Source organism: Pangasianodon hypophthalmus, chromosome 28 (assembly GCF_027358585.1).
Source record: "Pangasianodon hypophthalmus isolate fPanHyp1 chromosome 28, fPanHyp1.pri, whole genome shotgun sequence".
Lineage (NCBI taxonomy): Eukaryota > Metazoa > Chordata > Actinopteri > Siluriformes > Pangasiidae > Pangasianodon > Pangasianodon hypophthalmus.
The window spans coordinates 10,612,409-10,640,207 of NC_069737.1; the positions used below are offsets into that span (position 1 = coordinate 10,612,409).

Below are 27,799 nucleotides of genomic sequence, written 5' to 3' on the forward strand. Positions count from 1 at the left end.
CCCTTCCTGAAATGCAATTTAGAGGCACTACAGCTTGGGTACATCCATCTCTCCACCTCTGGCAACTGCCATGTTCAGTGAAGGAATTACAGTGGTTTCAAGGCTTTGTTAACTTTTACCTGTGTTTCATTTGTGGCTTCGGACAGTAGCAGTGCCCCTGATGTCACACTTTAAGGGAAAACTGAAAGCACTTAAAATAGACAAACCTGCTAAAGGAGCATTTATTTGTGATTCATCAGCACACTTATTACCTAGGTTAGAGGTGAGTCTAACCAGAGGGTGTGAACTGAGAGTGTGCAGTGCAGCACAGTGAGATTTTAGTAATGACATACCATTCACTTATAGACTTTTTATCACTTTTTTTTGTTAGGAAAAACCTGCTCACTGACAGCTTACAACATGTATATTTTTTTCCTCGTCAATAAATTTTATATCAGTATTTTCATGTTAGTGTCACAAACACACTGCAAAAAAAAAAAATCTGTATCTTGTAAAAATAGTATATCTAGTATTTCCTGTTATAGTATTGCAGTAAACCAAATATAGTGTTATTAAGCCTATTTCTAAACATTTTTACTCATTTCAGGTTTGAAATAGTCTTGTTCTACTGGCAGATAATTTTTCTAATTTTAAGCATTTATTTCTAGACAGAAGCAAAATGATCTGCCAATAGAGTATGAAAATTTAAATCTTAAAAAGTGTGACAGCATCTAAATTTTTTTTAATATTATAAAACTCACCATCCACTTTATTAGGAACACCTGTACACCTGCACATTCATGCAGTTATCTAATCAGCCAATCTTGTGGCAGCAGTGCAATGCATAAAATCATCCAGATACAAGTCAAGAGCTTCAGGTAATGTTCACATCAGAATGACGAAAGAGTGTGATCTCTGTGACTTTGATCGTGGCATGTATGTTGGTACCAGAAGGGCTGGTTAGCCTATTTCAGAAAATGCTGATCCCCTGGAAATTTCACACACAGCAGTCTCTAGAGGTTACGCAGAATGGTGTGAAACACGAAACACATTGAGAGAGCAACAGTTCCGTAGGTGGAAACACCTTGTTGATAAGAAAGGTAAGAGGAAAATGGCCAGATTGGTTCGAGTTGCCAGGAAGGATAAAGTAACTCATATAATCACCCTTTACAACTGTGGTGAGCAGAAAAGCATTTCAGCATGCACAAAACATCAAACCTTTTGGAGCATGGGCTACAACAGCAGAAGACCACATCAGGTTCCACTCGTGTCAGCCAAGATTTGCCATGGGCATGGATGAAATGGCCAATATTTGTTGAAGTGGGGTAACACAAACAGGACGTCTGCTTGAAGTCAGGGGAATACCGGTTTATTACCATTGGGGTAATACAGAAAAATTTTGTATAAAGTGCAGCACTAGTTAGACTTTAGTTCTGCTTTAACACAGTCATCTCCATGGATATAGTTGCCAAGTTACACACTCAGACTAAATGACACTGTTGCAATTAGATTGCAGATTTTCTATTCAACAGGCCCCAGACAGTGAAAACTGGTGATCGGACATCCTCCATACTGTGCATTAGTGCTTCCCAGGGCTGCATGCCTAGTTATTCACTCTATGACTTTGTACCCTCATATGCAGGTAACGCAGTCATCAAATTTTGATTTACAGATACAAATTTTCAGATACAGCTGTGGTCGGTCTGATCACAAAAGACAATGAGTCAGCCTACAAGAGTGAGATTAAAAGGCTAACAACATGGCGTGACAACAACAATCTGATCCTCAATGGCTGCAAGACTAAAGAGCTGATAATTGATTTAAAGAAGCAGAGGAATCACACACATTAATGTACATAAATGGAACTGAGGTTAAGCAAGTGAACAGATTGCAGTTTCTTGTAGTAGAGGAGCTGCCATGGACTGCTCACCAATATGCTCATGTAAAATGAGCCTAGCAGCACCTCTACATCTTAAGGAAGCTTAGGAAGGCCCCAAATCTGAAGTGTGCATAAAGGATTATTAAAGACAGCACTCGCCCTGGCCATCAGGAAAATGTTACAGTAGCATGTGCTACCTTACAGGTAGACTAGCAAACAGCTTACCAAGCTGTGAGACTGCTGAACTCCACTTTTCTACACACAAGTGCTCATACAATATAACAGCTGATATACCAGCAACTACCAGGACATAAGTCTTTGGCACATTTTCACCCAGTAGGACTCAAGTCTTTGTACTACACAAAAATTACTTTCTGCACCTAAGATATTTGGTCCTTTTTTTAAATGTATTTGAAGTATCTCCATTGTGTTTGCAAGTTCTGCACGTCCCCATGTGCCTTTTAAATGTGTAATGTAGCATTGAAAGGGCTCAAACGTGTATTTTTGCTGGAAAAACATTTAAATGGTAAATTTGAGAAATTTACATTTACACGCACAGAAATTACTGTGAATTACAGCTGTAATGAACAAGAATTCAAAGGCATCAAAGGCTAGTTGGTATGTGGTAGCACTGGCTAATTTTCAAAATTGGCTTTTTCCTGCCCTTTATAATGTGTATTAACACTCCATATTATCATGCAGTTTCCCCCGGCTTGGGAAAAGCACCTGGCTGAACCGCAATGTACCAGCACAGGGCAAAGACCTCCTGATCCCCACGCTGGAGACCGTGGTATTTGGCTGCACCTATGTCAAGCAGCTGTCCCCAGATGTAAGCAAACTTATACACACCCACAAATACAGCCAGTGTTTTATAAAAGAAATAGTGTTTTATTATCAGTCTTTGTGACTGCATTATTAATTACTAATAGCATTTTTAATTCAGTTTTACTAGTTACCAAAAAATTTTGCTTTTGTAGCAAGCATTTAGCAAGATAAATTGAAAACTAGGTTGTAGGTATGGAAAATGAATAATTCAAGGAGATTCAGTTATTACCATGATATAATCATCGTAAGTGTGCTAGCAAGTTCATAAGGGAAACCTTAGCCTTATGGCTTGGTAAAAGTAAGTAGGTCTATTTATTAAATACTAAATATTAAATAAATAGTATTTATTTAGTAAACTTAGGACTAAAAGTGTTTCAATCGCATTTATCATATAAAACCTTATGTGTTTCGTGGCCCGGAAGCAGAACTTGGCACAACACCTAGCTTTCAAATCACAAGCTTTATGCCGATTAATCCCAACCCCCTCTGAGGCAGTTTTGTTTCACCACTGTTCTCTGAGGAAAATGCTGAAATTGTTTAATGATCAAAACTATGTGAATTACTGTGCTACACAAAATCATGTAATACACAGTTTACACTGAATGGCTATTTTGAATTTAGAAAAATGTCCTGTGATAGTCATTTGGTTAAACATGTTGAAAGTGATGCGTACTTTGGTTGCCACAGGGCAAGACCTTCCTGGTGTCAGAGCAATGTCTACAGCATGCCTTCAACTTGCACCATAGCCTATGTGCCAGCTTGCTGCTGGCCTACCAGGGCCTCTTTGAGTACTTCATGGCTCTTACCAAGAGCCTCCCTTCCTCTCACCGCATGGAGCTTGGTATGTTAATGCTGGGTAGTTTCATGAGAATTAGGTGTCATCATGCGGAGCACTGAAACACAGCTGTGTATTGTTGATGTCAATGTTAGGTTTTTGTGTTAATCATCAAAACATAAAATAATCTAATAACAACTATTATATTTCTACATTCATAAAATGTAGCTATATTCTGTCTTTTAGAGGACATAACACTGATGTCTAGATTTTCCATGTATTGTAAATCTTCATTTTCATTCTTCCTTCCATAAAACATGTTAATTACATAGTTATATTAGTGCTATTACTAATCATGAAGTAGAGAACAGTTTGCTGCATACTGTTGCGTTTTTCCCAGTATGATTCATAACACTAAACCAATGCAATCTACATCCACTATAACTTTTGTAACCTTTAACATGTCTGATGCATATGCCTAATTAAATCTTAATTTTCTAATGCACATAATCTTCAGTCATAGTAGTATATTTCAGTTTGTCCTACTCCTAAGAGCTTCTATGAAGACTTTTACCCTAAAGCACCACCCTATTCTAAACTTAAAAGACACTAAACATCCTCTCTCTGCTACCTTATATGTCTTCTGACTGGGTTCAAGAAGTATATATGAAAGATAGAACTCAGCTCTTCTAGTATAAGGGAGAGGAACCATTTTAAACATGCCTATATGTGCAATCCCACCACTAGCCAAGCCCAGCATGCAAGTCCTTTATGAGCGAGTTCTAAGAAGACCTTTTCCCAGGGGCCAAAGGCACATCCACATAGGTATGTCAGTTGACCGTCAACCTCAACACGCCTTTCATTTTTGTGTTCGTTTTTTCTTTGTATGGCCAGTTGATCTTTCCATTGTGTGGGCCGAGAGCTGTGGACTCTCTCCTATTGTTAGCAGTCATTTGGAACCAAGACTAACAACAAACGATTCACTTCTTTGCAGGAATGCTGCTCTTTAGTATCCTCTGTACTCCTGTGTTAGTTCTCTCTTGTAGCACTCAATCTTTGGCTCATCAGAGAGACTAATTTCTCTCCTCATACAGTGCTGAGAAATCCCAATTGATTTTGATATATTTTTGACCTTTTTAGAAAAACTGGATGTGGAAGCCCGTCTCCATGAGCTTTGCGAACATGTCAAGGTATGTCGGTAATAATAACAATAATAATAATAATTCAACGATCAGTGATTGCAGATCAAACCACAGGAGGCTAGTTCCAGCCAGTTGCATAGAAAGCAAGCTACAGGAAACGTAGATTTACATATTGTTCAAGTTTCATAACAGTAGCTCATTGTTAACATGGTGAAGTGTTTGCTGCAAGCTAATTAGTTGATGGCAGCCATGTTTTTGAAGTAACCTAGTCAGCAGTAGAAATCCACTCACAGATTTGCACAGCGATGTAGTGTACCACATTTCAGCTCAATCTTACTTGCTTACTGTGCGTGAGAGAGAGTTATTTAAATATAACCCCTCCCTCTATGGATCACATCCCAACTTTAATGTATGTCCTCAGCATTAGTTCTGAATAAGCCTTTCAATTTCATGCAAAACCATCTAAAATGTCCTGTTATACCTGATTATTATTATATATTATGATTATATTATACCGGACATACAAGCAATTTACAGACTTTTTTCTGGCACAAACCTGGATCATGAGGGTAAATACTTGCATTTCACTGTATTGCCTAAAGCAGGCATTAAACCCAGGTGTCAGAACAGCAAAACAGGGTTTTACCAGTTGTTATTTTTACATGCAGCCTAATAAAACGTTAATAACCTGACTGAGAGCTCTGTCATTGCCTCATTCACCCAGATGAATGATTACAGGTACTGAATTGTTCCTACACTGATCAGCCATAACGTTAAAACCACTGACAGATGAAGTGAATAACATTGCTTGTCTCATTACAGTGGCACCTCTCAAGGGGTGGGATATATTAGGCAGCAAGTGAACAGTCAATTCTCAAAGACGATATGTTGGAAGCAGGAAGAATGGGTAAGCATAAGGGTCTGAGCTACTTTGATAAAGGGGCCAATTGTGATGGCTAGTTGACTGGGTCAGAGCATCTCCAAAACAGCAGGTCTTATGGGGTGTTCCCAGTATACAGTGCTTAGTTCCAACCAAAAGTGGTCCAAGGAAGGACAACCAGTGAACTGGCGCCAGGATCATGGGTGCCCAGGACTCACTGATGTGCGCAGGGAGCAAAAGCTATCCTTTCTGGTCCGATCCCACAAAAGAGCTACTGTAGCACAAATTGCTGAAAAAGTTAATGCTGGCTATGATAGGAAGGTGTCAGGAAACACAGTGCATCGCAGCTTGCTGCGTATGGGACTGCGTAGCCACAGACCTGTCAGAGTGCCCAGACTGACCCCTGTCCACCACCGAAAGTGCCTACAATGGACACATGAGCATCAGAAATGGACCATGGAGCAATGGAAGAAGGTGGCCTGGTCTGATGAATCATGTTTTCTTTTAGATCATGTGGATGGCCACGTGCATGTGCGTCACTTTCCTGGGGAAGTGATGGCACAAGCATGCACTATGGAAAGAAGGCAAGACGGCAGAGGCAGTGTGATGTTCTGTGTGATGTTCTGCTGGGAAACTTTGGGCCCTGGCATTCATGTGGATGTAATTTTGACACATACCACCTACTTAAACTTTGTTGCAGACTAAGTACACCCCTTCATGGCAATGGTATTCCCTAATGGCAGTGGCCTCTTTCACCAGGATAATGCGCCCTGCCACACTAAAAATTGTTCAGGAATGGTTCGAGGAACACGACAAAGAATTCAAGGTGTTGACTTGGCCTCCAAATTCCTCAGATCTCAATCCAATCAAACATCTGTGGGGTGTGCTGGCCATCAAGTCCGATCCATGGATGCCCCACCTCGCAACTTACAGGACTTAAAGGAGCTGCTGTTAATGTCTTTGTGCCAGATACCACAGCACACCTTCAGGGATCTAGTGGAGTCCATGCCTCGACGGGTCAGGGCTGTTTTGGCAGCAAAAGGGGGACCAACACAATATTAGGCAGGTGGTCATAATGTTATGGCTGATCGGTGTGTGTGTGTGTGTATATATGTGTGTGTATATGTGTGTATGTGTGTATACACATACATACACACACCAATCTTTATTTGACAATTCTACTTGTCCTTGCAAAAATAATCCAGATCTATCTATCAAATTGCAAGGAGATCTGTGCATAGCCCTCTTCAAGTCATTCCATTGGTTTTCATTTGGATATAGATCTAGACTCTGACTGGTTTGAGGAACATGGCAATGAGTTCAAGGCTTTGGGAGCATCTGTAGGATGTACTGAACAAACAAGTCTGATTCATGAAGGCCCCACCTTGCAACTTACACGACTTAAAGGATCTACTGCTAACGCCTTGGTGCCAGATTCCACAGCACACCTTCAGAGGTCTTGTGGAGTCCCTGTGTCAAAGGGTCAGAACTGTTTTGGCAGCACAAGGGGGACCTACACAATATTAGGGAGGTGGTTTTAATGTTATGGCTGATAAGTATATTTTTCTCATACATAAAATATAAAATCAGCATTTATATATACATTAGTTGTAATCCAGTTGTAAGTTATGCATGTGTGGAGTGAGATTTAGATTCAAGATTCAAGGTCTTTGTCATATGTACATTGGTACAATGAAATTCTTTTGTTTTGTTTTTTTTCCTCACGAGAAAGACAGGATAATAGGGCAACATCAATAAATTACAAAGACAATAAAAATACAAAAAATATACAATAAGGAACAAAGCAGGAAGAATAATAAAAAATAAACAATACACAATAGCAAAAGTCAATTTACAGTATGAATAAGAGAATCCATATGCAATAAGAACAGTTACCAATAAAAAAGGTTTCGCAGTATAATGAAGCAGTGCAAGTAACGATAAAGTGGCAGTAGTGTAAAGTGTCAAGTAGTGATAAAGTGCCAGCGCAAAGTGTAGTGTTTAAAGTGACAAAGCTTATTAATCCAATTAGTATGAGGTGTGTGGAAGCGGTAGTGGATGATGACTATTGATCAGTCTAATGGCCTGGGGATATAAACTGTTCTGGAGCCTGGATGTTCTGGCTACAGTATTCTGGTACCACTTGCCAGACTTCATGAGGGTGAAGAAATTGTGGCTGGGAAGAGTGGGATCTCTGATGATGATTCTAGTCCATTTGTAGGTCCTTTTATTGAATATGTCCTGCAGTGAGGGGAGATTTGTCCTTGTGATTTTCTGGGCCAGCCTTATCACCCTCTCTGGTGACCTCCTGTCATTCCTGTACTGACCACTTTACCAGAATAACTTGGAGTGCTTGAATCCAGTCAGCATGTTCAGCTTTTTAATTGTGCCGCTTGTTTCTTTAAGGATTTTTAAATTATTATTTCCTGTCTCATTATAGTGATCCAAGTGTGATTATTATTGAGGTGTAAGGATTCTCTGAATGTTGATAATGACATAAAATGCACACATTATCCATCGTTAAAACAGTTGCTTTGGTTTACAAGTAACTGTAAGTTAAGTAACAAAAAAACACAGATTTTTATACAGCATATACAGATTACAATCCATATAAACCTGAGGTGTCAAACTCAAATTCTGTCTGAGCCACATCAGCATGTTTGTGAGCCTTTGAAGGGCCATAATCTAAGGTTATTAATTTTTAAACATTGTTTTTTATTGATTAGCTGTGAAAGTAGAATAAGATGATTCTAGGAAAAAGAATGGATAACAGGACAGGTTAAAGCTTTTTATTATAATACAGTTTTTTTTAATATATAAAATTACCATAGTAAAGGTTTGTGAACCCTTTACAATTTGCTGTATTTCTGCATAAATCTGACTTGAAATGTGAGCAGACCTTCATCTAAGGCCTAAAGAGGACCCAATTAAACAAATTATGCAAAACATTATAGTTTTAACATTTATTTGTTGAGCAAAATTATCCAACATTAAATATTTTTTTTTTCAGAAAAAGTATGTGAACCTTCGCTGTCAGTAACTGGTGTGACCCCCTGGAGCAGCAATATCTTCAACCAAATGTTTCTGGTTACTGGTAATCAATCCTGCACAGCAGGTTGGAGGAATTTTAGCCCATTCATCCTTACGAAACTGCTTCAGTTCAGTGATGGTGGGTTTCCTTGCATGAACTGCTCTTTTTATGTCCTTCCACAACATTTCTGTTGGTTTAAGTTCTGCGCATTGACTTGGCCATTCCAAAATGTTAAATTTCTTTGTTGACTTACTTGTTTGCTTAGTGTCGTTGTCTTGCTGCAAGACCCACTTACGGTTAAGCTTCAGTTCATGGATACCCTGACATTCTCCTGTAGAATTTGCTAGTACAATGCTGGACCTGGACCATGCAGCAAAGTAACTCCGAACCATGATACTGCCATTCCCATGCTTCATGGTCATGATGAGGTTCTTATGTTGGAATGCAGTGTTTGGTTTTTGCCGAACATAACACTTTTCATTTAAACCAAAAATTCTATTTTGGATTAATCTCTCCACAGAACATTATTCCAATAGGCTTCTGGCTTATGTACGTGGTCTTGAGCAAACTTCAGACCGACAGTGTTCTTTTTGGAGAGTACTGGCTTCCTCCTTGCTATCCTGCCATACACATCATTCTTGTTCAGTGTTTGCCTGATGGTGGACTTATGAACATTGACATTACTGAATGTGAGAGTGGCCTGTAGGTGCTTAGATGTTACTCTGGGGTTCTTTGTGACTTTCTGTAATAATACTCGCTGTGCCCTTGGAGTGATTTTTGCTGGCAGCCACTCCTTGAGAGAGTAACAGTGGTGCTGAATTTCCTCCATTTGTACATCAACTGCCTCACATGGATTGGTAGAGGCCAAACACTTTAGAAATGGTTTTGTAACTTATTTTCTGCCTGGAGAGCATTGATAACTCTTTTTCTGAAGTCCTCAGGAATCAGCTTTTATTGAGGCATGGCACAGTGCCACATCTTTGAAAATGAAGACCCAGGTTTATGTTCTTGAAAGATGGGAGGGCCTGCTAAACTCACGACTGGTTGCCATCCCCTTGATTGAAACGTCTGACTTCAATTATCCCTTTAAATGAACTAGTACTCCTAGAGGTTCACATACTTTTTCCAAGAAATATATTTAATGGTGGATAATTTTGTTTAATAAATAAATGTAAAAAAAAAACTATGTTTTTATGTCGTTTGTTTAATTGGATTCTCTTTATGTAGTTTTAGGACTTGATCTGATCACATTTCAGGTCAAATTTATGCAGAAATACAGAAAATTGTAAAGAGTTCACAAACTTTCTGGCGACACAAACATATACACACACACACACACTTATACTCACTGTCCACTTTATTAGGAACACCTGTACACCTGCACATTCATGCATTTATCTAATCAGCCAATCATGTGGCAGCAGCACAATGCAAAAAATCATGCAGATACAAGTCAAGTTCACATCAAACATCAAAATGGGGAAAAAATGTGAGCTCTGACTTTGACCGTGGCATGGTTGTTGCTGCCAGATGGGCTGTTTTGAGTATTGAGTTTACACAGAATGGTGCGAAAAACAAAAAACATTTTGTGAGCGGAGGGTCTGCAAAAAGAAAAGAAGTTTCACTCTGCAATTATTTTATAAGAAATCTCTTGCTCGAGTAGCGGACACGAGTGCTGCCTACTGAATATATCTCATGTCTATAGTAGCTATGGTTTGGTCTGCACAAAAGGTTTAATAATAATAATAATAGTGATGATAATAATAATAACTGTTAGTTATTATTGTTATTAATTTTAAATTTCTGAAGGTACTTCAGCCACGCCCATTGTTAACTGCTGCATAAAATCAAGCATATAGCGATGCAATCTCCATAGACATACACTGGCAGTAGAATGGATCATACAGAATAGCTCAATGACTTTAAATGCGCCACTGTTATAGGATGCCACCTTTTCCACAAAGGTTCCTGAAATTTCTGCCCTAGATCTTCCCCGGTCAATTGTAACTGCTATTATTGTAAAATGGAAGCGTATAAAAGCACCAGGAGCTAGTAACAGAGAAGTAACATCAGCACAAGAAACGGTGGGACTGGAGCTTCATGAAGTGGGTTTCCATGGCCGAGCAGCTGCATACAAGCCTAAGATCCCTATTAGCAATTGCAAGGCTCCATTGTAGTTTGGGCTGAACATAGTGTAGTACACTAGAATCATTAGCCAGAGGTCCATGAGCCAAGGACAGCAGATAAGCGATTTCTGAGTTGGTGCACTGTGGTTTCCTATTCTGTGAATGAGAGATACCCATTTCACAACAGCAACTCTAGCTATCTCAGAATTTAAGCTAACAAGCTAAGTTATTACAACTAGGAAAAACTCTAAGCTAGCAAGTCACAGGCCCAGAAGAATGTGATCCTAAAATTAAGATGTTGTACAAACACTGGATAGAAGCCTGAGTAATGCACTTTTATCCAAGCGAATCAACTAATTGGCTTTTGAGAAATATCAGAGTTTGAGATTGATATAATCCTTTGTGGAGATGATTAAAATGAGTTTGTTTATCACAAAATATTTGTTAGGGACAATTTAGTATTTCTTTGAGATTGGTAGGTATATCTCCTTACCATCCATGCCCAGATATATACTGTATGTCTGTGAGTAAATGTATATCCAAAAGCTTTGATCATTTTAACATCATCTTGTTCAGGTGTTGCCCATTCTTGTCTAATTTCTTTTTGTACATCTTCATATGTGTCATGTTGCAGCAGAAGGCAGATAGCCCAGATGAGCTTGCTGAACTAGTTAATATGAATCTTGCACAGTTGTGCTCTCTGCTGATGGCTCTGTGGGGCCAGTTCCTGGAAACAGTCTCCCTGGATGACAATGTCATGGCACTGTTGGCCCAAGAACATCACATCCTCAGGGTAAGTACACAACAATTGAAAAAAGCCTTCTGTAGCCATATTGTAGGCTTGCCCTTTATATTATAGGTGCTGTAATTATGGCTTAATTATGATTATATAATTATATATAATTGATTATATAATTATCTGTAATTATGATTATATAATTATCTTTTTTTGAACAAGGTCTGTTTACTCAAAATTTAATATGCAAAAATAGTCAACAGAGACCAGAACAGTACAATATATACAGTCAGAACCCCAACATGACCCATCCCTCTACCCATCAGACATACATATGAATTACATTAAACAAAGACAAGAAGCAAAGAGAAAAATTAATTAATGGAAGGAGTAATTCCAATAATTACAATCAACATTAATATGTACAACAAGATAGTAGATAATTAAGCACAAAAAAAATAAATTTTTTGGGACTGTATTCTCTATTTCATATTTTTCAACAAATGACAAGAATTGTTGCCAGATTGCATAAAATCTCTGGGTAGACCCCTGGAGAGAGTATCTTACTTTTTCTAGTTTAAGATATTGCATGATCTCTCTAATCCAATGAAAGAAAGTCGGAGGAAGGGGTTTTTTCCCTTTAAACAGTATTAATCTTCTGGCAAGTAGTGTACAAAGGGCCAACAGATTACTGTTATAACTGCTTAGGTGCATGTTTTGTGCAGTGACACCAAATATAGCTATAAAAGGAGAGCTATTGGCATTCCTATTATTTCTGAAAATGCATCAAAAATTCACTTCCAAAATTTATACAATCTTGGGCATGTCCAGAACATATGTATGTAAAAGGCTTGCAGGTGCTTGCCTGCCCCAATCGCAAATAGGATCTAGCTCTGGTCTAAATTTAGATAACCTAACCTTTGAACAGTGAAGCCGATGTACAACCTTAAATTGTACAACCAAGTTAGATCAGAAATTTGTTCATTCAAATCTTCCTCCCATTCACTCTTTAAATTATCTAAATTGGTCAGGCTATGCTGATTGAGGAGGTTATAAATTTTACCTATAATTTGTTTTAGGTCCTTTCTTAGCTTAAAAATAGAATCTAATAAAGATGTAGGGGGATATAAAGGAAAACAACCAGTATGTGAAACCAAAAAATTTTGCACTTGCAGATATCTTAAAAAAAAATGGGACCTAGGAATCTTAAATCTATTAACCAGCTCATCAAAGGATGCAAAATTGTTATCTATAAACAGATTTTGTAATGTACGTATCCCATTCTTTACCCAGATATCAAAGGCTATATCTATTATTGAAGGAGTAAACATGTGGTTTTTACTTAATGGAGCGCATAAGGAGAGGCTGCAAAGGGCAAACGATTTTCTAAATTGATTCCATATTCTTAGAGATTGTGTCACCACAGGATTAGAGGAGTAGTGAGAAGCAGGTTCATGCATTGGAAGTTCAGAACACAATAAAGAAAATAGGGAATAGGGTTTACAGGAGAATTTCTCCAAACTAAGCCATTTAGGGTCATCAGGGCTATTACTGTCTTTCATCCAGTAAGTCAGTCCTCTGATATTAGCTGCCCAGTAGTAAAATATAAAATTGGGAAGTGCCATGCTGCCTAGGGTACGAGGCTGTTGTAAAATACTTTTCCGAATCCGAGGATTTTTATTACTCCAAAAAAATGATGAGAGAATTTTATCTTTGGAGTTGAAGAAATTTTTAGTCAAAAAGATAGGAAGATTTTGAAACAAATGTAGGTACTTAGGCAATACATTCATCTTGATAGTATTAATTCTTCTGCTCAGAGACAGAGGCAGCAAACCCCAGCGTTTAATATCTTGTTTCAAACCATCTATTAAGGGCAAGAAGTTAGCTTTGTAAAGGTCCTTATAATTATGTGTAGCCCAGATTCCCAAATATTAAATTTTTTCCTAGTAACTTTGAAAGGAATCGAATTGAAAGGAATACGTGTGGCAGCTTCATTTATTGGCATTAACTCGCTTTTTTGACTATTTACTTTGTAGCCAGATATCTTACTGAATCTTTCTAATATGTTCAATAATTTAGGGAGACCCTGCAATGGTTCTGACAAATACAGCAACAAATCGTCAGCATAAAGCGAAGTTTTACACTCTATATCCCCTCTATGAATTCCTTTAATCTTGCCGTATAGCTATGGCTAGTGGCTCGATTGCAATGGCAAACAGAATCGGAGACAGCAGGCAGCCCTGTCTGGTGCCTCTTTGCAAACCAAACAAGGCAGACCGATTATTATTGGTGCGAACCGCTGCCATTGGGGAGGCATAAAGGATTTTAATCCATGATATAAAATTGGGCCCAAATCCAAATTTTTCTAATGTGCTGAAAAGATAGGCCCAGTCCACCCGATCAAAGGCCTTCTCAGTGTCAAGCAATATTATAATCTCTCGTATGTCATGTGGAGAGGGACTATACAAAATATTTAAAAGGCGCCTAACATTAAAAAAAGAGTGCCGATTTTTTATGAAACCAGTCTGATCTGAAGAAATTATGGAGGGGGCGAGCACTTCAAGACTTCAAGGCTAGCAGTTTTGCAAAGATTTTAACATCTGCGTTTAGAAGGGAGATTGGTCGATATGAGCTCCACTGAGAGGGACACTTATCTTTCTTCAGAATCAGAAAAATGGTCGCTTCACACATAGTTGGAGGGAGAGAATTTGAAGACAGTGATTCTTTAAATACAGTAAGGAGCAAAGGGGCAAGTGTATCTGAAAATTTAAAAAAAAAAAAAAACTCCGATGGAAAGCCATCTGGCCCCGGTGACTTGCCACACTGCATACTTCTAATTGCGTCTATAATCTCTTTAACCGAAATATCTTTCCCTAGGTCGGATGCTAAATCTGGGTCTAACTTGGGGATATCCAAATTATGAAATAATGTATCTAGTGCAGATTTATCATCTGGATGCTCAGAAGTGTAAAGGGCAGCGTAGTAGCGATAAAAGCATGAATTTATTTCTATATGATCTGTGTGTTTTTTACCTTGTTCATCACTAATCTCCAATATATACTGATTGGTATTCACAATCAACAATCATATGGAGAAGTCTATCATCAATAAAAAAAAATAATCGATACGCGAGAATGTGTTATGAACCAAAGGAAAAAAGGAATAACCCCTAGAAGTAGGGTTTCGGAACCGCCAAATATCAGTTAAACCATATGTCTGTAGGAAGAGATTAATTGTTTGAGATGATTTGGATTCAGGGGATGCTCAAGATGAACTGCAATCTAACTTTGTAGAAAGGACACAATTAATGTCGCCCCCTAAGATAACGTGGTAAGTGTCTATACTGGAAATTCGGGAGAAAGTCTGAATAAAGAAAGTATTGTCATCCCAGTTTGGAGCATAAATGTTCATTAAAATAATGGGGAGCCCATACAGTCTCCCCATCACAATGAGAGATCGCCTCGTGGGATCTGAGTCTATACATTAAATTAGACATTAGACATTACAAGTGGTACATTCTTACATATTATAATTGCTGCCCGCCTTGCTTTAGAATTAAAACTTGAATGAAATGTTTGCCCTATCCATCCTCCTGTTAATCTAATCTGGTCCACCACTCACAGATGAGTCTCCTGAAGAAATACTATGTCTGCTTTTAGATGGTCAAGGTGTAAGAGTACCCTTTTCCATTTCACAGGATGATTCAAAGATTTAACATTCCAGCTAACTTAGATGAGACATTGATAAGATAAGATAATGACATTTAAAATAAACAAAGAAAAAGATAAGCCATACGAACAAAATATGTCTGGTAGGTCCCCAACTCCAGCCACCTAACATGGTGGATGTAACGTGCACTGCAAGATATGCCATACATTAAATTATGGCAAGGGAGAGCCACTTTAGTGTCCAACATACCAGCCTCCACCCAGCCTCTTAGTCATAGAAAAAAAGAACAGTGACAAGAGTGAAAATAAAATAATTTATAATAGTAGTAGTAATAAAATAAAGCGCTTCACATTATCGTGTATCATCAGTAGGACGTCATAAGTGAAATATAAATACACTCAAAAACACTGCGCCACTACGACAGAACACTGCCATATAATTAAACACAAAAGTCCCAATGACTCTTATAACTATCAAACTGAAATGAGTGGTTAAGATACATATTGATAATTCTTTAAAGTAAAACCAAAATATATACATTGGGGCAATAAAATGGAAAGAGTCTCATAACCTTAGCAGGATGACTTCTGCCGAAGAAGGAAAAAAAGCAAAGTGTTTCCTCATCTTGGATTGTAGACTTCACGTAGGCCAGTGCCTTCTCCAGATCCAGAAATTCCTTGCTGTCTCCTTTGTAAGAGATTCTGAGACGAGCTGGAAACATTATCCCGTATTGAACATCACGTCGGGCTCGGAGTAAGTTTCTGACACTGTTGAAAGCGGCCCGCGCTTTGGCAACATTCGCAGTGTAGTCTGGAAAGATGGCTATCGGCTCTCCTTTATACCAAAGTGGACCTTGCTCTCGGGCTCGGCGGAGAGCTTCAACACAGTCGTGGTAATAGTGGAGTTTAGCGACAATCACCCGGGGTTTTCCATTAGGCTTTCTCTGTGTTAGACCTCTGTGTGTGCGGTTGATTAGGATTTCCTTCTCTAGGTTTAAAAAGTCCTTCAGTAGCTTAGAGACTGCAATGGTAGAACTCGAACCGGTATCCTCCGGAACCCCCACAATGCGTACATTACATCTACACATCCTTCCTTCCAAGTCTTTGTTCTTTTCCTTCATGTTTGTCAGCTGTGTTTTAAGTTCTGCAACTGTCGCCTGCAGTGAAGTGATCTTGTCCGACCATGTTGATAGTCCTTCCTCCACATCACTGATAGCGGCCTTCATTTTATCCATTTCAGAATGGATTGCTGCCGTGTTTGCGATTTCAGACTTCACTTCTTTTACCTCGCTCTTAAGAAAATTAAAGTCTTCAGAAAGAGCATTTTTCAGTTCCGCCCTGATAACAACCGAAATATCATCTCTCAGAGAGGCTAGAATATCTGCTTTCAGATCCTCCGTGTCCGAAACCGGTTCTAACTGCGAAATGGGAGGCGAATCGCTGTGATCTGGAGAGGCTTGAGTCGGGGATTTCTCCGGCCTAGTGTTTGCAGGGCCGCTATATTTGTATTTGCGCAGCTTAGTCGCCATTGAAGTGACCAACACGAATACCAATTGCTCCCACAGATATTAACAAAACAGTGTCCACAGTAATTTCGCCAAAAATGCGCTGTAAGATCATAATTTAATAAGAAGCCAGGCAGGAGCTAAGTTTCACACGTCTTATCAAAACATATCAAAAACAAAAGAATTGGCCTTGCTGTTACAACTTGAGTAAACTGCAATGTAGCCTCTGATATGAACAGTGTGAAATAGTTGATGTAATAGCTGATATGAAATTGAAATAAAATTAATTTATTTATGGTCTTTTCCCAAAGATCATTATAGTCCATGGCTTGGTCTACACAACCCTAGGAGTGGCTCTGGACCTACTAAACCAGATAAGCCCCTTTTGAAAGAGGTCAGTGTTGGCAGAGTAGGTGCTCTCAGTCCTTACCCAGAACTCCATCAAGCTGCTCTAGTCACTAAATGGCACAAGGAGAATGAGCCTCCTAGAAAATCCAAGGCCAAGTCCATAAAACTGAGGAAGAACACTAAAACGTATTACTCTAAAAAGTTGATCAGACCGCGCTTAAAGGACTCTGTGATTTTGACAGGCTACAAGAACCTGAAGGTCCTTCATGATAAACCAGATGACAAGTCCAAAGGAGACTTTCAGTGCAGTGAGAAAGAGAAACAAGAATATTTAGTTGGAGATCCCAGAAGCAGGTTAAGCTCCATGTCCAAATACATGAATCATAATGACACTAGAACTTTATTTTATAACATCTATAACAGCCAGTCTAACACTATCATTCAAAGTGACAGTTTCACAAATCTGATAAGTTCACAAGCACTGGAGCCACAGAGGGCAAAGAAACAGAGGGAACCAGTTATTAGTGCTGTAATTACTTGAAAAATTTTCACTGCAAATGAGTGGTGAATTACAGAGTGGAAAAGCTATTTGTAGACCAACTTGTTCCACTGTTGGTCCCAGATATTCCATGGCAGGATGAATAATGTATTTGTCTGTGCTTTGCTGTAGGTACAGAGATTTTCTGAGGCTTTCTTTTGCCTTGAGCACCCTAGACAGGCTGCACTGGCCTTCCAGGAGATGCAGTAAGTATCAGGATGCCATTTGCTGTATATTGAGAATGTCATTTATATAGATTCACTCACACTGAAATTTTTTATATCTGAATAGTGCACATAGCCACCAACAGATGACTGGAGTCATTAAGAACTCATCGTACTTTCTTTCCCTACCGCCACTTCCTGTGGAATGTGCGGAACTAGATGGAGATGTCAATTCCCTGCCAATCATCTTTGAGGATCGATATCTGGAATCCGTTAAAGAGGGTTTGTTTATTATAAGAGTTAGCAAATTTTGGTATAATAAAATTATACAGCATCTTGCGTATTATTTTGCCGTTTAGAAAGTGGTTTATATATTATGAGATTATATACTGTGTATACAGTTCTGTCCGAAAGAGTTGGAATGGCAAGGCCAATTCTTTTGTTTTTGCTATTCACTGAAGACATTTGGGTGTGATACTCTCCCTTCTTCAGGAGGTGAGATGCATGCGCAGTTGGTTAAAGCCTGGTGATTTGGCCTGTCTAAAACTTTTTTTTTTTTTTTTTTTTTTTTTTTTATAAAGTCTTCTGTTGTGTTGGCAGTGTGTTTTGGGTCATTGTATTGCTGCATAATGAAGTTCCTCCCAATTAGATTGGATGCATTTCTTTGTAAATTGGCAGAAAGAATGTTTCTGAATTCATTTTGCTGCTACCCTCGTGAGTTACATCATCAATAAGGATTAGTGAGCCTGTATGTTTTGGATCATGGGCAGATCCTTTCTTTCTCCACACTTTGGCCTTTCCATTACTTTGGTAGAGGTTAAGCTTGCTTCCAGAACTTTTGTGGCTCATCTCTGTTTTTCTTAGTGAATTTCAATCTGGCCTTATGATTCTTACTGCTGATGAGTGGTTTGCATCTTGTGTTATGGCCTATATATTTCTGCTCTTGAAGTCTCCTTTGAATGGTGGCTCGTGATACCTTCACTCCTGCCCTATGGAGATTGTTGGTGCTGTCACTGACTGTTGTTTTTGGGTTTTTCTCCACAGCTCTTACAATGTTTGTAATCAGCTGCAGTTGTTTTCCTTGGCCAACCTGTTTGATGTCTGGCTGTTAGTATACCAGTGGTTTCTTTCTTTTTCAGGACATTCCAGTTGTTCTAATGCCTTTGACCAGTGCTTGTGCAATGGCTCTGATTGATTTTCCCTCTTTCTCATCTTCGAAATGGCTTGCTTTTCTCCCATAGACAGCTATCTGGTCTTCATCTTGGTTTATTATTTTTTAACAACAAATGCACCAAATAAATGTCTTTACAGGCAAAACCTAGGGCTCAAACTTTTAATTGTTTAAACTATTAAACAAACTTTTAACTATTACTTAAACTATAGCTAAATTTTTAACTATTAAATCTTTAAACAATCAGTCTAACAGGGCACACCTGGGCAACAAATAACACCTGTCAGTCACATGTTCCAGTAGTTTTTGATCACCAAAAAAAAAATGGGTGGGTTCAAACAAAAGGCGCCATATTCTAAGTTGTTTAATACATCTAGATAGTAGATATCAAGAAATGAAAACTGAAATTCTGATCTATTATCTCACATTCGTCTTTTGATCTCAAACACAAATGTCTTCAGTGTATAGCAAAAACAAAAGAACTGGCCTTGCCATTACAAATTGAGTGAACTGCAGTGTGGCCTCTGATATGAACAATGCGAAATAGTTGATGTAATAGCTGATATGAAATTGAAATGTAATTATTTATGATCCTATCCCAAAGATCATGATGGTCCATGGCTTGGTCTACCCCATCCCAGGAGTGGCTCTGGACCTACTAAACCAGATAAGCCCATTTTAAAAGAGCTCAGTGTTGGCAGAATAGGTGCTCTCAGTCCTTACCCAGAAATCCATCAAGCTGCTTTAGTCACTAACTGGCACAAGGAGAATGAGCCTCCTATAAAATCCAAGGCCAAGTCTATCAAACTGAGGAAGAACACCAAGACTGATGACTCTAAGAAGCTGATAAGACAGTGCTCAAAGGACTCTGTGATTTTGACAGGCTACAAGAACCTGAAGGTCCTTCATGATGAACCAGATGACAAGTCCAAAGAAAACTTTCAGTGCAGTGAGAAAGAGAAACAAGAATATTTGGTTGGAGATCCCAGAAGCAGGTTAAGCTCCATGTCCAAATACATGAATCATAATGACACTAGAACTTATAGGCTCCATACAGAACATCTTATGAATAACAGCCAGTCTAACACTATCATTCAAAGTGACAGTTTCACAAATCTGATAAGTTCACAAGCACAGACAGGAACTGAAACTGTAGCCACAGAGGGCAAAGCAACAGAGGGAGCCAATATTATGGTCATACCTGCTGGGCTTCAACATATTGACGTCAAACCTAGTGATAGAAACCCCTACCAGGGCGATAAGGTCACTGTCTTATTTTCAAACCCCAGTGGTCCAACACTGACAATGGGAGGTATTCCAGTGATTACACAAAAAGATTGCTGTGAGTCCAAGCCTCAACATAGAGAGAATTGTGGTAAGAGAGAGATCATGGATATGGGGTCAGATTGCGCTATCACACTGAGGAGTTACTGTTTACCTAGTGCAGCATCAAGACTCTCAGATTCAGGCATTGAGAGTGAGCCTAGTTCTGCCACATTGTTAGTACCAGGTCCTCAAACTGTTTCCAGTTTTGCTGAAGTGAATCCAGACTGGGTCTCACTACAAGTTAAACAGACCACTACTAAGTGTCAGAGTGTTTCCCTCAAGCCATCTCATCTCAGCATTGCTTCAAAAGGGTCCATTGGACCAGAGGGGCCAAACGCTGAGAGTACTAGTGGTGTGAGTGGCATCCAGTCTTCTCTAACCTCCATAAACTCACTTCCCTTAGATGATGAGATGGAGACTGAGGTTCCATGCCGATTATCCAGTGTTATTGTGCAGGAGCAGGCCTTGGTTTTCTCTGATAGATCTGACATCAGTATCCCTTTCCATGCCACCAGCCCAACCAGGTCCTTAGTTCAGCAAGAAGCCTCTACCTGCCATGTTGATGATCCAGCAGTTCACAAGGATGAGGCTTCTGTTCTTCTGTCCCTCTGCAAAACTTTTGCTTCTCACAAGATATCTGAGTCTGCAAAGCTTGGAACCCCTGTGGGGGAAGATACTGGGCTAGAAGTCAGCATTGATATGCAGACTGCAGCACAATCTAGTACATCAGCCACCAGTAGCACAGACTTGGTAAAGAAAGGCTTAGTGGAGAATTATTTTGGTTCATATTCCAGCACTGATATTTCTGAGATAAGCCCAGAGGAAACACCGGCCATTATGCTGGGCATCCAGACAGGTGTCCATTCCACTGAAGAAGAACAAGAACAAGAAGATAAGCCAAACCATGAGATGATAGAAAATGGCTACTATGAGGAGACAGATGAGCCAGTCTATGTCAATGGTCTGCCAGAATTGAAGAGAAGAAGTGGAGAGGGGAATGGCAGTGGGACCTCAGAAGCTAGGAGCCCTTTTTATGGGCATGGGAATTTGGAGCAGCTCAGGAATATGCATTTTCCCTGGACCTACTTGCAAACTCAACCCCCCAAACCACTGCAGACCAGTACGATTCTGCACTGGTATGAGAGCTCCCCTCCTGCCCAGATGAAAGTGTGAGTTTTCTAATTTTCATATTGCCTTGCATTGGTCTTTCCTTTGTATGTTAAATCCATTCATGCCATTTATGAAAAAGAATGCAGATGATGTTTTTAGACCAACTATGGTTATTTCCTTAATTATGTCCAAATATGCTTAAAGAACAAGTGATTTCTAACACTTTTCTTTTTATCTGCATTTAATGCTTAAAAATTGCAAGAATTTTGGTCATATCAATTCCTTCAGTGTTGCTGTGGGGAAATTGTGTGTTTTGTAGATTTGCCAAGGCACGAGAGGAGCTGAAGAAGCTTAAACTGCCAGGATTCCTGTACAGTGAAGTGGCTGAGTTGGCTTCAACTGTGCCATATTTTAGCCTTGATGAGGATGAGAGCTGCGATGAGGGTGTTCACCTCATTGTGTGTGTCCATGGCCTAGATGGTGAGGCCAGACTCATAAATGCATGCTTGAGTAGTACTGTAGTCAGACTTAGGGTGGTGGGGTCCCCTGAGCTTGAACTATTGTTGGGGCCCTATACCTACACCATGACGTGAATCTACAACTGCTCCAGCCAGAAAAATCGTAGCTACTACAACAAAAACAGATAGTTACTAGATAGTACTATGTACTAGATAGTTACTGAGAAGTGAGACACAGAGTGGCAATGTCAACCCTAATGGATAGTAACTAAAGCACAGCAACTGAATCACAAAATAGAAACTGAGAGAGACATGTGGTAAAGCTTAAGTTATAATTAATAGACATCACAAGATATGATTGCAAAGGTGAAGAAATTATTAATCAGAAATGTGTGTTCATTAGAAAGAAAAGGAAAAGAAAGATTACTGTGAATATAGAGACAATATGGTACAGCTTGTTTTGCTGCAACATTGTGAACCTTGCTGAAAATATCATGATATTGGATTTGTGGACAATTTATGATAACAACTCCTTGGTCCTCTCTAATTGTATCTGATTACCATTTTTCTGTTTCGATGTCACTCTTCATCCACTGAAGATGCTGTAACCCTATTCTTTTTTGTTTGGGTTTTTCTTATTAGGGGTCCAAATGCTGGAACCCTGCTGCAGTAGCTTTTGTTAGGACTATTTTCTTCCTTCTCTTATTATTTTTCTCAGATAAAACAAATTATGCAGCCAAAACCATAAAGCATATCAAGATGAAACTTTATAGGTAGGTAAAGTATCTCAAACACTACTAAAATGAAATGACAAAATTGTTTCTCTTGGTGGGGCTATAGCGCAAGCTTTTATATTTTGGCACATATCTCGAGAAGGTGTACATTGAAAATTCTTATTATTATTCTTCTTATTCAAATTCATCCAGGCCCCGTGCATTAACTTCTGCCATGATGGATTTTTGCTAATTTGCATTAGTAAAAAAACTGCAACCTAGTCAAAGGATATTTGGCCTGTCTTCACAAAATTGATGTTAAACTACTCAGCAGAGTGTGATCCTCAGTAATTATCAAAAATAATTTTAAACAGTATGTCTGCTTCACACAAAACCTGAAAGGCATGTTCAGTAGAAGTTTGTTAGGAGGTCTGCAAAATCTAGGTTTGAGTTAAGTGCAAATAGCTGTTTTCCAGAACAGTAAGTCTTACTGAGATAAAATTTGGTGTACTGCATCTTTGTGCTAATCTCTTTGTGGATTTTTTTTATGATGCCTGGTTTATATAAAAACATGGCCACTGTTAGCCAATAAGATTGCAGCAGGAATTTCACATGTCAGAAAACTTGATAAGTATCATGTATCGTCTGTTTATTGTTCTAATTCTAACTGGGCAAGTACTGTGCACTTGGGGGCACTATTAGCAAAAAGTGCTTGGACCTTTCTGATTGCCACTTGCAGCTATAATTAATCATTATTCAAAATTCTATTACGTTTTTAATTGCATTTTGCCTGACACCCTTATTCAGAGCGACTTACATTTATCTCATTTATACAACTGAGCAGTTCAGAGTTAAGGGCCTTGCTCAAGGGCCCAGCAGTGGCAGCTTGGCGGTGCTGGGATTTGAACTCACATCCTTATGCTTATGTAAATATGAGGGTAAATATGCCCAACTAGTGGATGTTGTAGAAGGTGCTGTTTGTTGTAAAAATAGTTTCTAATTATATGAATAGTAATTGAACTTGGATGAGTTAGCAGCAATGTTTCTTTGAAAATATTCTGATCACTGGTCTGAAACCTAAATATTTATTCATAGCTTTTGATTAATTTGGGGGCCCCCCTTTGACCCCGGGCTACAGTCCTGGTTAGCCTGTAGCCTGCTGGTGCTGGTATATATATATATCCATCCATCCCATCCCATCCCATCCCATCCATTTTCTTCTGCTTATCTGAGTCACGGGGCACCAGTCTAAGCAGAGATGCCCAGACCTCCCTCTCCATAACCACCTCCTCCAGCTCCTCCACGGGGATGCCTATTGCTCCCAGGCCAGACGAGATATAATCTCTCCACCTAGTCCTTGGTCTGCCCTGGGGTCTTCTCCCAGTTGGACATGCCCGAAACACCTCCCCAGGGAGGCATCCTAACCAGATGCCCGAACTGGCTCCTTTCAATGCAGAGGAGCAGCAACTCTGCTTTAAGCTCCAAGCACCTCACCCTATCTCTAAGGCTGAGCCCAGCCAGCCTGCAAAGGAAGTTCTGACATGATTTATCTTGGTTTCATTTTATTATATCACAAAAACATCACAGGGGTGTGTATACTTTTTATATCCACTGTATACACTGACTGTCCACTTTATTCGAACACCTGTATACCTGCACATTCATGCAGTTAATCTAATCAGCCAATCATGTGGCAGCAGCACAATGCATAAAATCATGCAGATACAGGTCAAGAGTGTCAGTTAATATTCACATCAAACATGAAAATGAAGAAAAAGTGTGATCTCTGTGACTTTGATAATGGAATAGATGTTGGTACCAGAAGGGCTTGTTTGAGTATTTCAGAAACTGCTGATCTCCTGGGATTTTCACACACAACATTGTCAACTTTTTCTTCATTCTGATTATATATTATATTATATATATATATATATATATATATATATATATATATATATATATATATATATATATCATCAGAATGAAGAAATGTCATATATAATATGACTCATCAGCCATACCATTAAAACCACTGAATGTGAATAACATTATCTCATTACAGTGGCACCTGTCAAGGGGTGGGATATATTAGGCAACAAGTAAACAGTCAGTTCTCAAAGTTGATGTGTTGCTGGGTACTAACCACTGCATACCTGGAACCCCCCGCAACCCCCAAGACCTGGTTTTGGAGATGCTCTGACCCAGTCGTCTAGCCATCACAATTTGGCCCTTCTCAAAGTGGCTCAAATCCTTACACTTGCCCATTTTTCCAGGTTACAACACATCAACTGACTATTCAGTTGCTGCCTAATATCCTACCCCTTGACAGATGCCATTTTAATGAGATAATCAATGTTATTTACGTCACCAGTCAGTGGTTTTAATGTTATGGCTGATCGGTGTGTGCGTGTGCTTACACACACACACACACACACACACACAAATATATATACTTTAACCGTCAATTTTTTACAATCTTTTACAATTTTTTCACTTGACTCAAACAACAGGTAACAGTGCAGATTTAAGGTTGGTGAAGACCTACCTAGAGCTGGGCTTGCCTGGAGCTCGTATAGACTTCTTAATGTCAGAGCGCAACCAGGTAACTAACTGTTTACCGCCATGGTTAAATGTTTTTTACTATGCAAAAATTTAAAAAGTCTGTGTTTGTAAAGTGAAATGTCTTGTCTTTTTTGCCATTTACCATCTCAGAATGACACTTTTGCTGACTTTGATTCTATGACTGACCGACTTTTGGATGAAATTGTACAATATATACAAATCTACAATCTCACAGTTTCTAAAATAAGGTAAAGTTTTTTAAAACAACAATTCATATACATAAGTTTGTTTTTACAATATCAATGTCAGTTATATGTATGAGCTAGTAAGCAGTGTTACATGCACTGTTACTGCATTTAAATATTTTTCACCCCTAGTAATAGTAATAACAGCCATAACTTGACAAATATATTTGTTGTTCATAAAAAATGGTCCACTTTCCTAGGTCTGTCCAACATTCTGTGGATGGGGCCATTTTATGTTGAGTTTACTGTCTATAGATGTAATCGTATATGTTTAGATTAATTCTTATATTATTCACTGCTACTCATGCTGTATAAGTGTGTCTTTCAAAACCAGGTTAACCATGATTAACTATGATTAACTATCATATTAACTATGATTGTTTTCCAGCTTTGTGGGTCATTCTCTGGGAAATGTGATAGTGCGCTCCGTGTTGACAAGGCCCAGGTTTAAGGGCTATCTTAACAAACTTCATACCTTCCTTTCACTGTCTGGCCCACATCTTGGCACCCTCTACAACAGCTCAGCCCTCGTCAATACTGGTACAACTAAACCTGACCATCAGTACATCAGTGCACTGAACGCAGCAGAAAACAGAAAAAGACATTTCATCAATTAGGTTTATAATAGAATATTATGAAATGATCTTTTTTTTGTTGTTGTTGTTGTTTTTTTACTATCTCCTCCTCATAAATTATTAGTAGCTTTCGCATATTAACACTTGCTCTTAATTTGATGAGTGAAAACTCCTTCCTGCTTCAGGACTGTGGTTTATGCAAAAATGGAAGAAGTCTGGCTCACTATTGCAGCTGACTTGCCGTGATCACTCAGACCCTCGGCAGACATTTCTCTACAAGCTAAGCAAGAAGGCTGGTTAGTATTAATCCTTGGTCCTTGAGGCATGCAGAGTTTGTGTGTTTTTTTTTTTTTAAACTTACTGGACTTTTTGGACTCTTTATTGTACAGGTCTTCAGTTTTTTAGAAATGTGGTGCTGGTAGGCTCTCTGCAGGACCGTTATGTGCCCTATCACTCTGCTCGCATTGAGATGTGCAAAACAGCCTTAAAAGACAAGCAGATGGGTGAGGCCAGCATTTCTTCTCTTATCTTTTAAGAATTTGTTTTATTAGTGTCTGAAGTTAAATGTTGGCTGCTTGTTATACGATAGACAATTCAAACTAATTAAATATTCTACAATTAATGAATCTTAATCCCCAGGGCCAGTGTATGCTGAGATGATTGAGAACTTACTAGTACCTGTGCTCCAGAACAAAGACTGTAACCTGGTGCGATACAATGTCGTGCATGCGCTGCCCAACACAGCCAACTCTTTAATAGGTCGAGCAGCCCACATTGCTGTTCTGGATTCTGAAATATTCCTGGAGAAATTCTTCCTGGTAGCTGGACTAAAGTTCTTTCAGTAGCTGCTTAGGACAGAAGAAGATGGCACAAATACCTCCCAATGTTGAAATAGACATTCTTGATGGCCTATCACCTCTCAATGGCCTATATTTTGTTCTTAATGTTTAGAGGGTTTTTTTTCAGCTCATCTTAAAATGCAGTATTCATATTTTGAATTTTTGTATTGCCATTTTTAAAAATAATTATTTTTAGTATTCTGTTCATCATGAAAATAGTTAATTGTAAATATGTTACATGTGTTTCAGTGTTATTTAAGTTAAACATATTTTTATGTCTAATGGGAAAAAAAAGTTTTGAATTTGTTTAGTTAAACTTTGTTGATACTGAACTGGAAATTTAGCTGCTAAAATAATGTAACATATTTGACATAGCTTACTGAAGGGCCACTTTTGTTGCGAATGGTCATGTTCAGCAGAACTTAAATGTATCAGGGTATCTGCTATCCAAACTGCATTAGATATTTTTTCAATCAGTACATGCATTTTTTTTTGAGACAGCCTTATAATTTAGGTTTTATATGATGTCTTGTTTAGACATTGCAGTGTCATGCACAACACATTGTCCCAACCTTGTGTTGTTTAAAGAACGTAGCATGTTAACATTTTAAATGAGGTGTCCACATTTAAAAGTAATTTTAATTTGTTTCAGTTTAGTATAAGAAATTCTTGTTAGATATTATTTTGTGTTTGTGTTCAAGAAAACTGCGTTTAATTTATCGGGTGCTAATTTATGCTTATAAGCAAGAAATTGTAAGCAAGAAATGTAAATGAAATGTCAATTTTATTATTCACCAAAATGTTTTTTTTATATAATGGACCTAAACATCATTAAATAAATCAAATTAAAGTTTTTGTATCTTTTCCTTTTTGACCATTCATAACCCTTGGAGGGTGCCTCAGAATAATAATGCTGTGTTCCTTTTTCTTTAATTGTTCTTCAAAAATATTTTTAATAATAAATATGTATTTTTTTTTTTTTTTACTGTCCATCACAATGCAAAACCATTAAGTTACTTGGTTTTGCACAGTCTTTAAAAATAGACCAATTCAATGTCAGAGTGCAACCATGTAACTGACCTTTTATCACCAAGGTTAAATGTTTTTTACTATGTAAAAAAAAAATTATAATTATTTTAAGTATGTAAACTGAAACGTCTATTGTCTTTTTGGCTTTTACCATCTCACAATGACACTTTTGCTG

At 38.5% G+C, this 27,799-nt stretch overlaps 1 protein-coding gene across 18 annotated transcripts in view; it reads left to right on the forward strand.

Annotated features, from left to right (window-relative positions):
* Positions 1-27,454, forward strand: part of fam135a (family with sequence similarity 135 member A) — a 102,990-nt gene extending 75,536 nt beyond the window's left edge. For 12 of the 18 annotated variants that reach the window (XM_026942995.3, XM_053230893.1, XM_026942996.3 and 9 more), the window contains 15 exons: positions 2,561-2,687; positions 3,371-3,524; positions 4,206-4,283; positions 4,599-4,648; positions 11,272-11,430; positions 17,565-17,638; positions 17,724-17,878; positions 19,372-21,262; positions 21,523-21,683; positions 24,885-24,976; positions 25,087-25,184; positions 25,570-25,721; positions 25,942-26,052; positions 26,146-26,259; positions 26,396-27,454. In XM_026942995.3, the coding sequence (XP_026798796.1) occupies positions 2,561-2,687; positions 3,371-3,524; positions 4,206-4,283; positions 4,599-4,648; positions 11,272-11,430; positions 17,565-17,638; positions 17,724-17,878; positions 19,372-21,262; positions 21,523-21,683; positions 24,885-24,976; positions 25,087-25,184; positions 25,570-25,721; positions 25,942-26,052; positions 26,146-26,259; positions 26,396-26,601 (3,622 nt within the window). In that variant the 3' untranslated portion in view covers positions 26,602-27,454. Of the gene's footprint in view, positions 1-2,560; positions 2,688-3,370; positions 3,525-4,205; positions 4,284-4,598; positions 4,649-11,271; positions 11,431-17,564; positions 17,639-17,723; positions 17,879-19,371; positions 21,263-21,522; positions 21,684-24,884; positions 24,977-25,086; positions 25,185-25,569; positions 25,799-25,941; positions 26,053-26,145; positions 26,260-26,395 lie in introns of those variants that run through there. The other 6 variants (XM_026942997.3, XM_053230892.1, XM_026942999.3 and 3 more) reach the window with 4 other exon arrangements.
* The last annotated feature ends 345 nt before the right edge of the window (positions 27,455-27,799 follow it).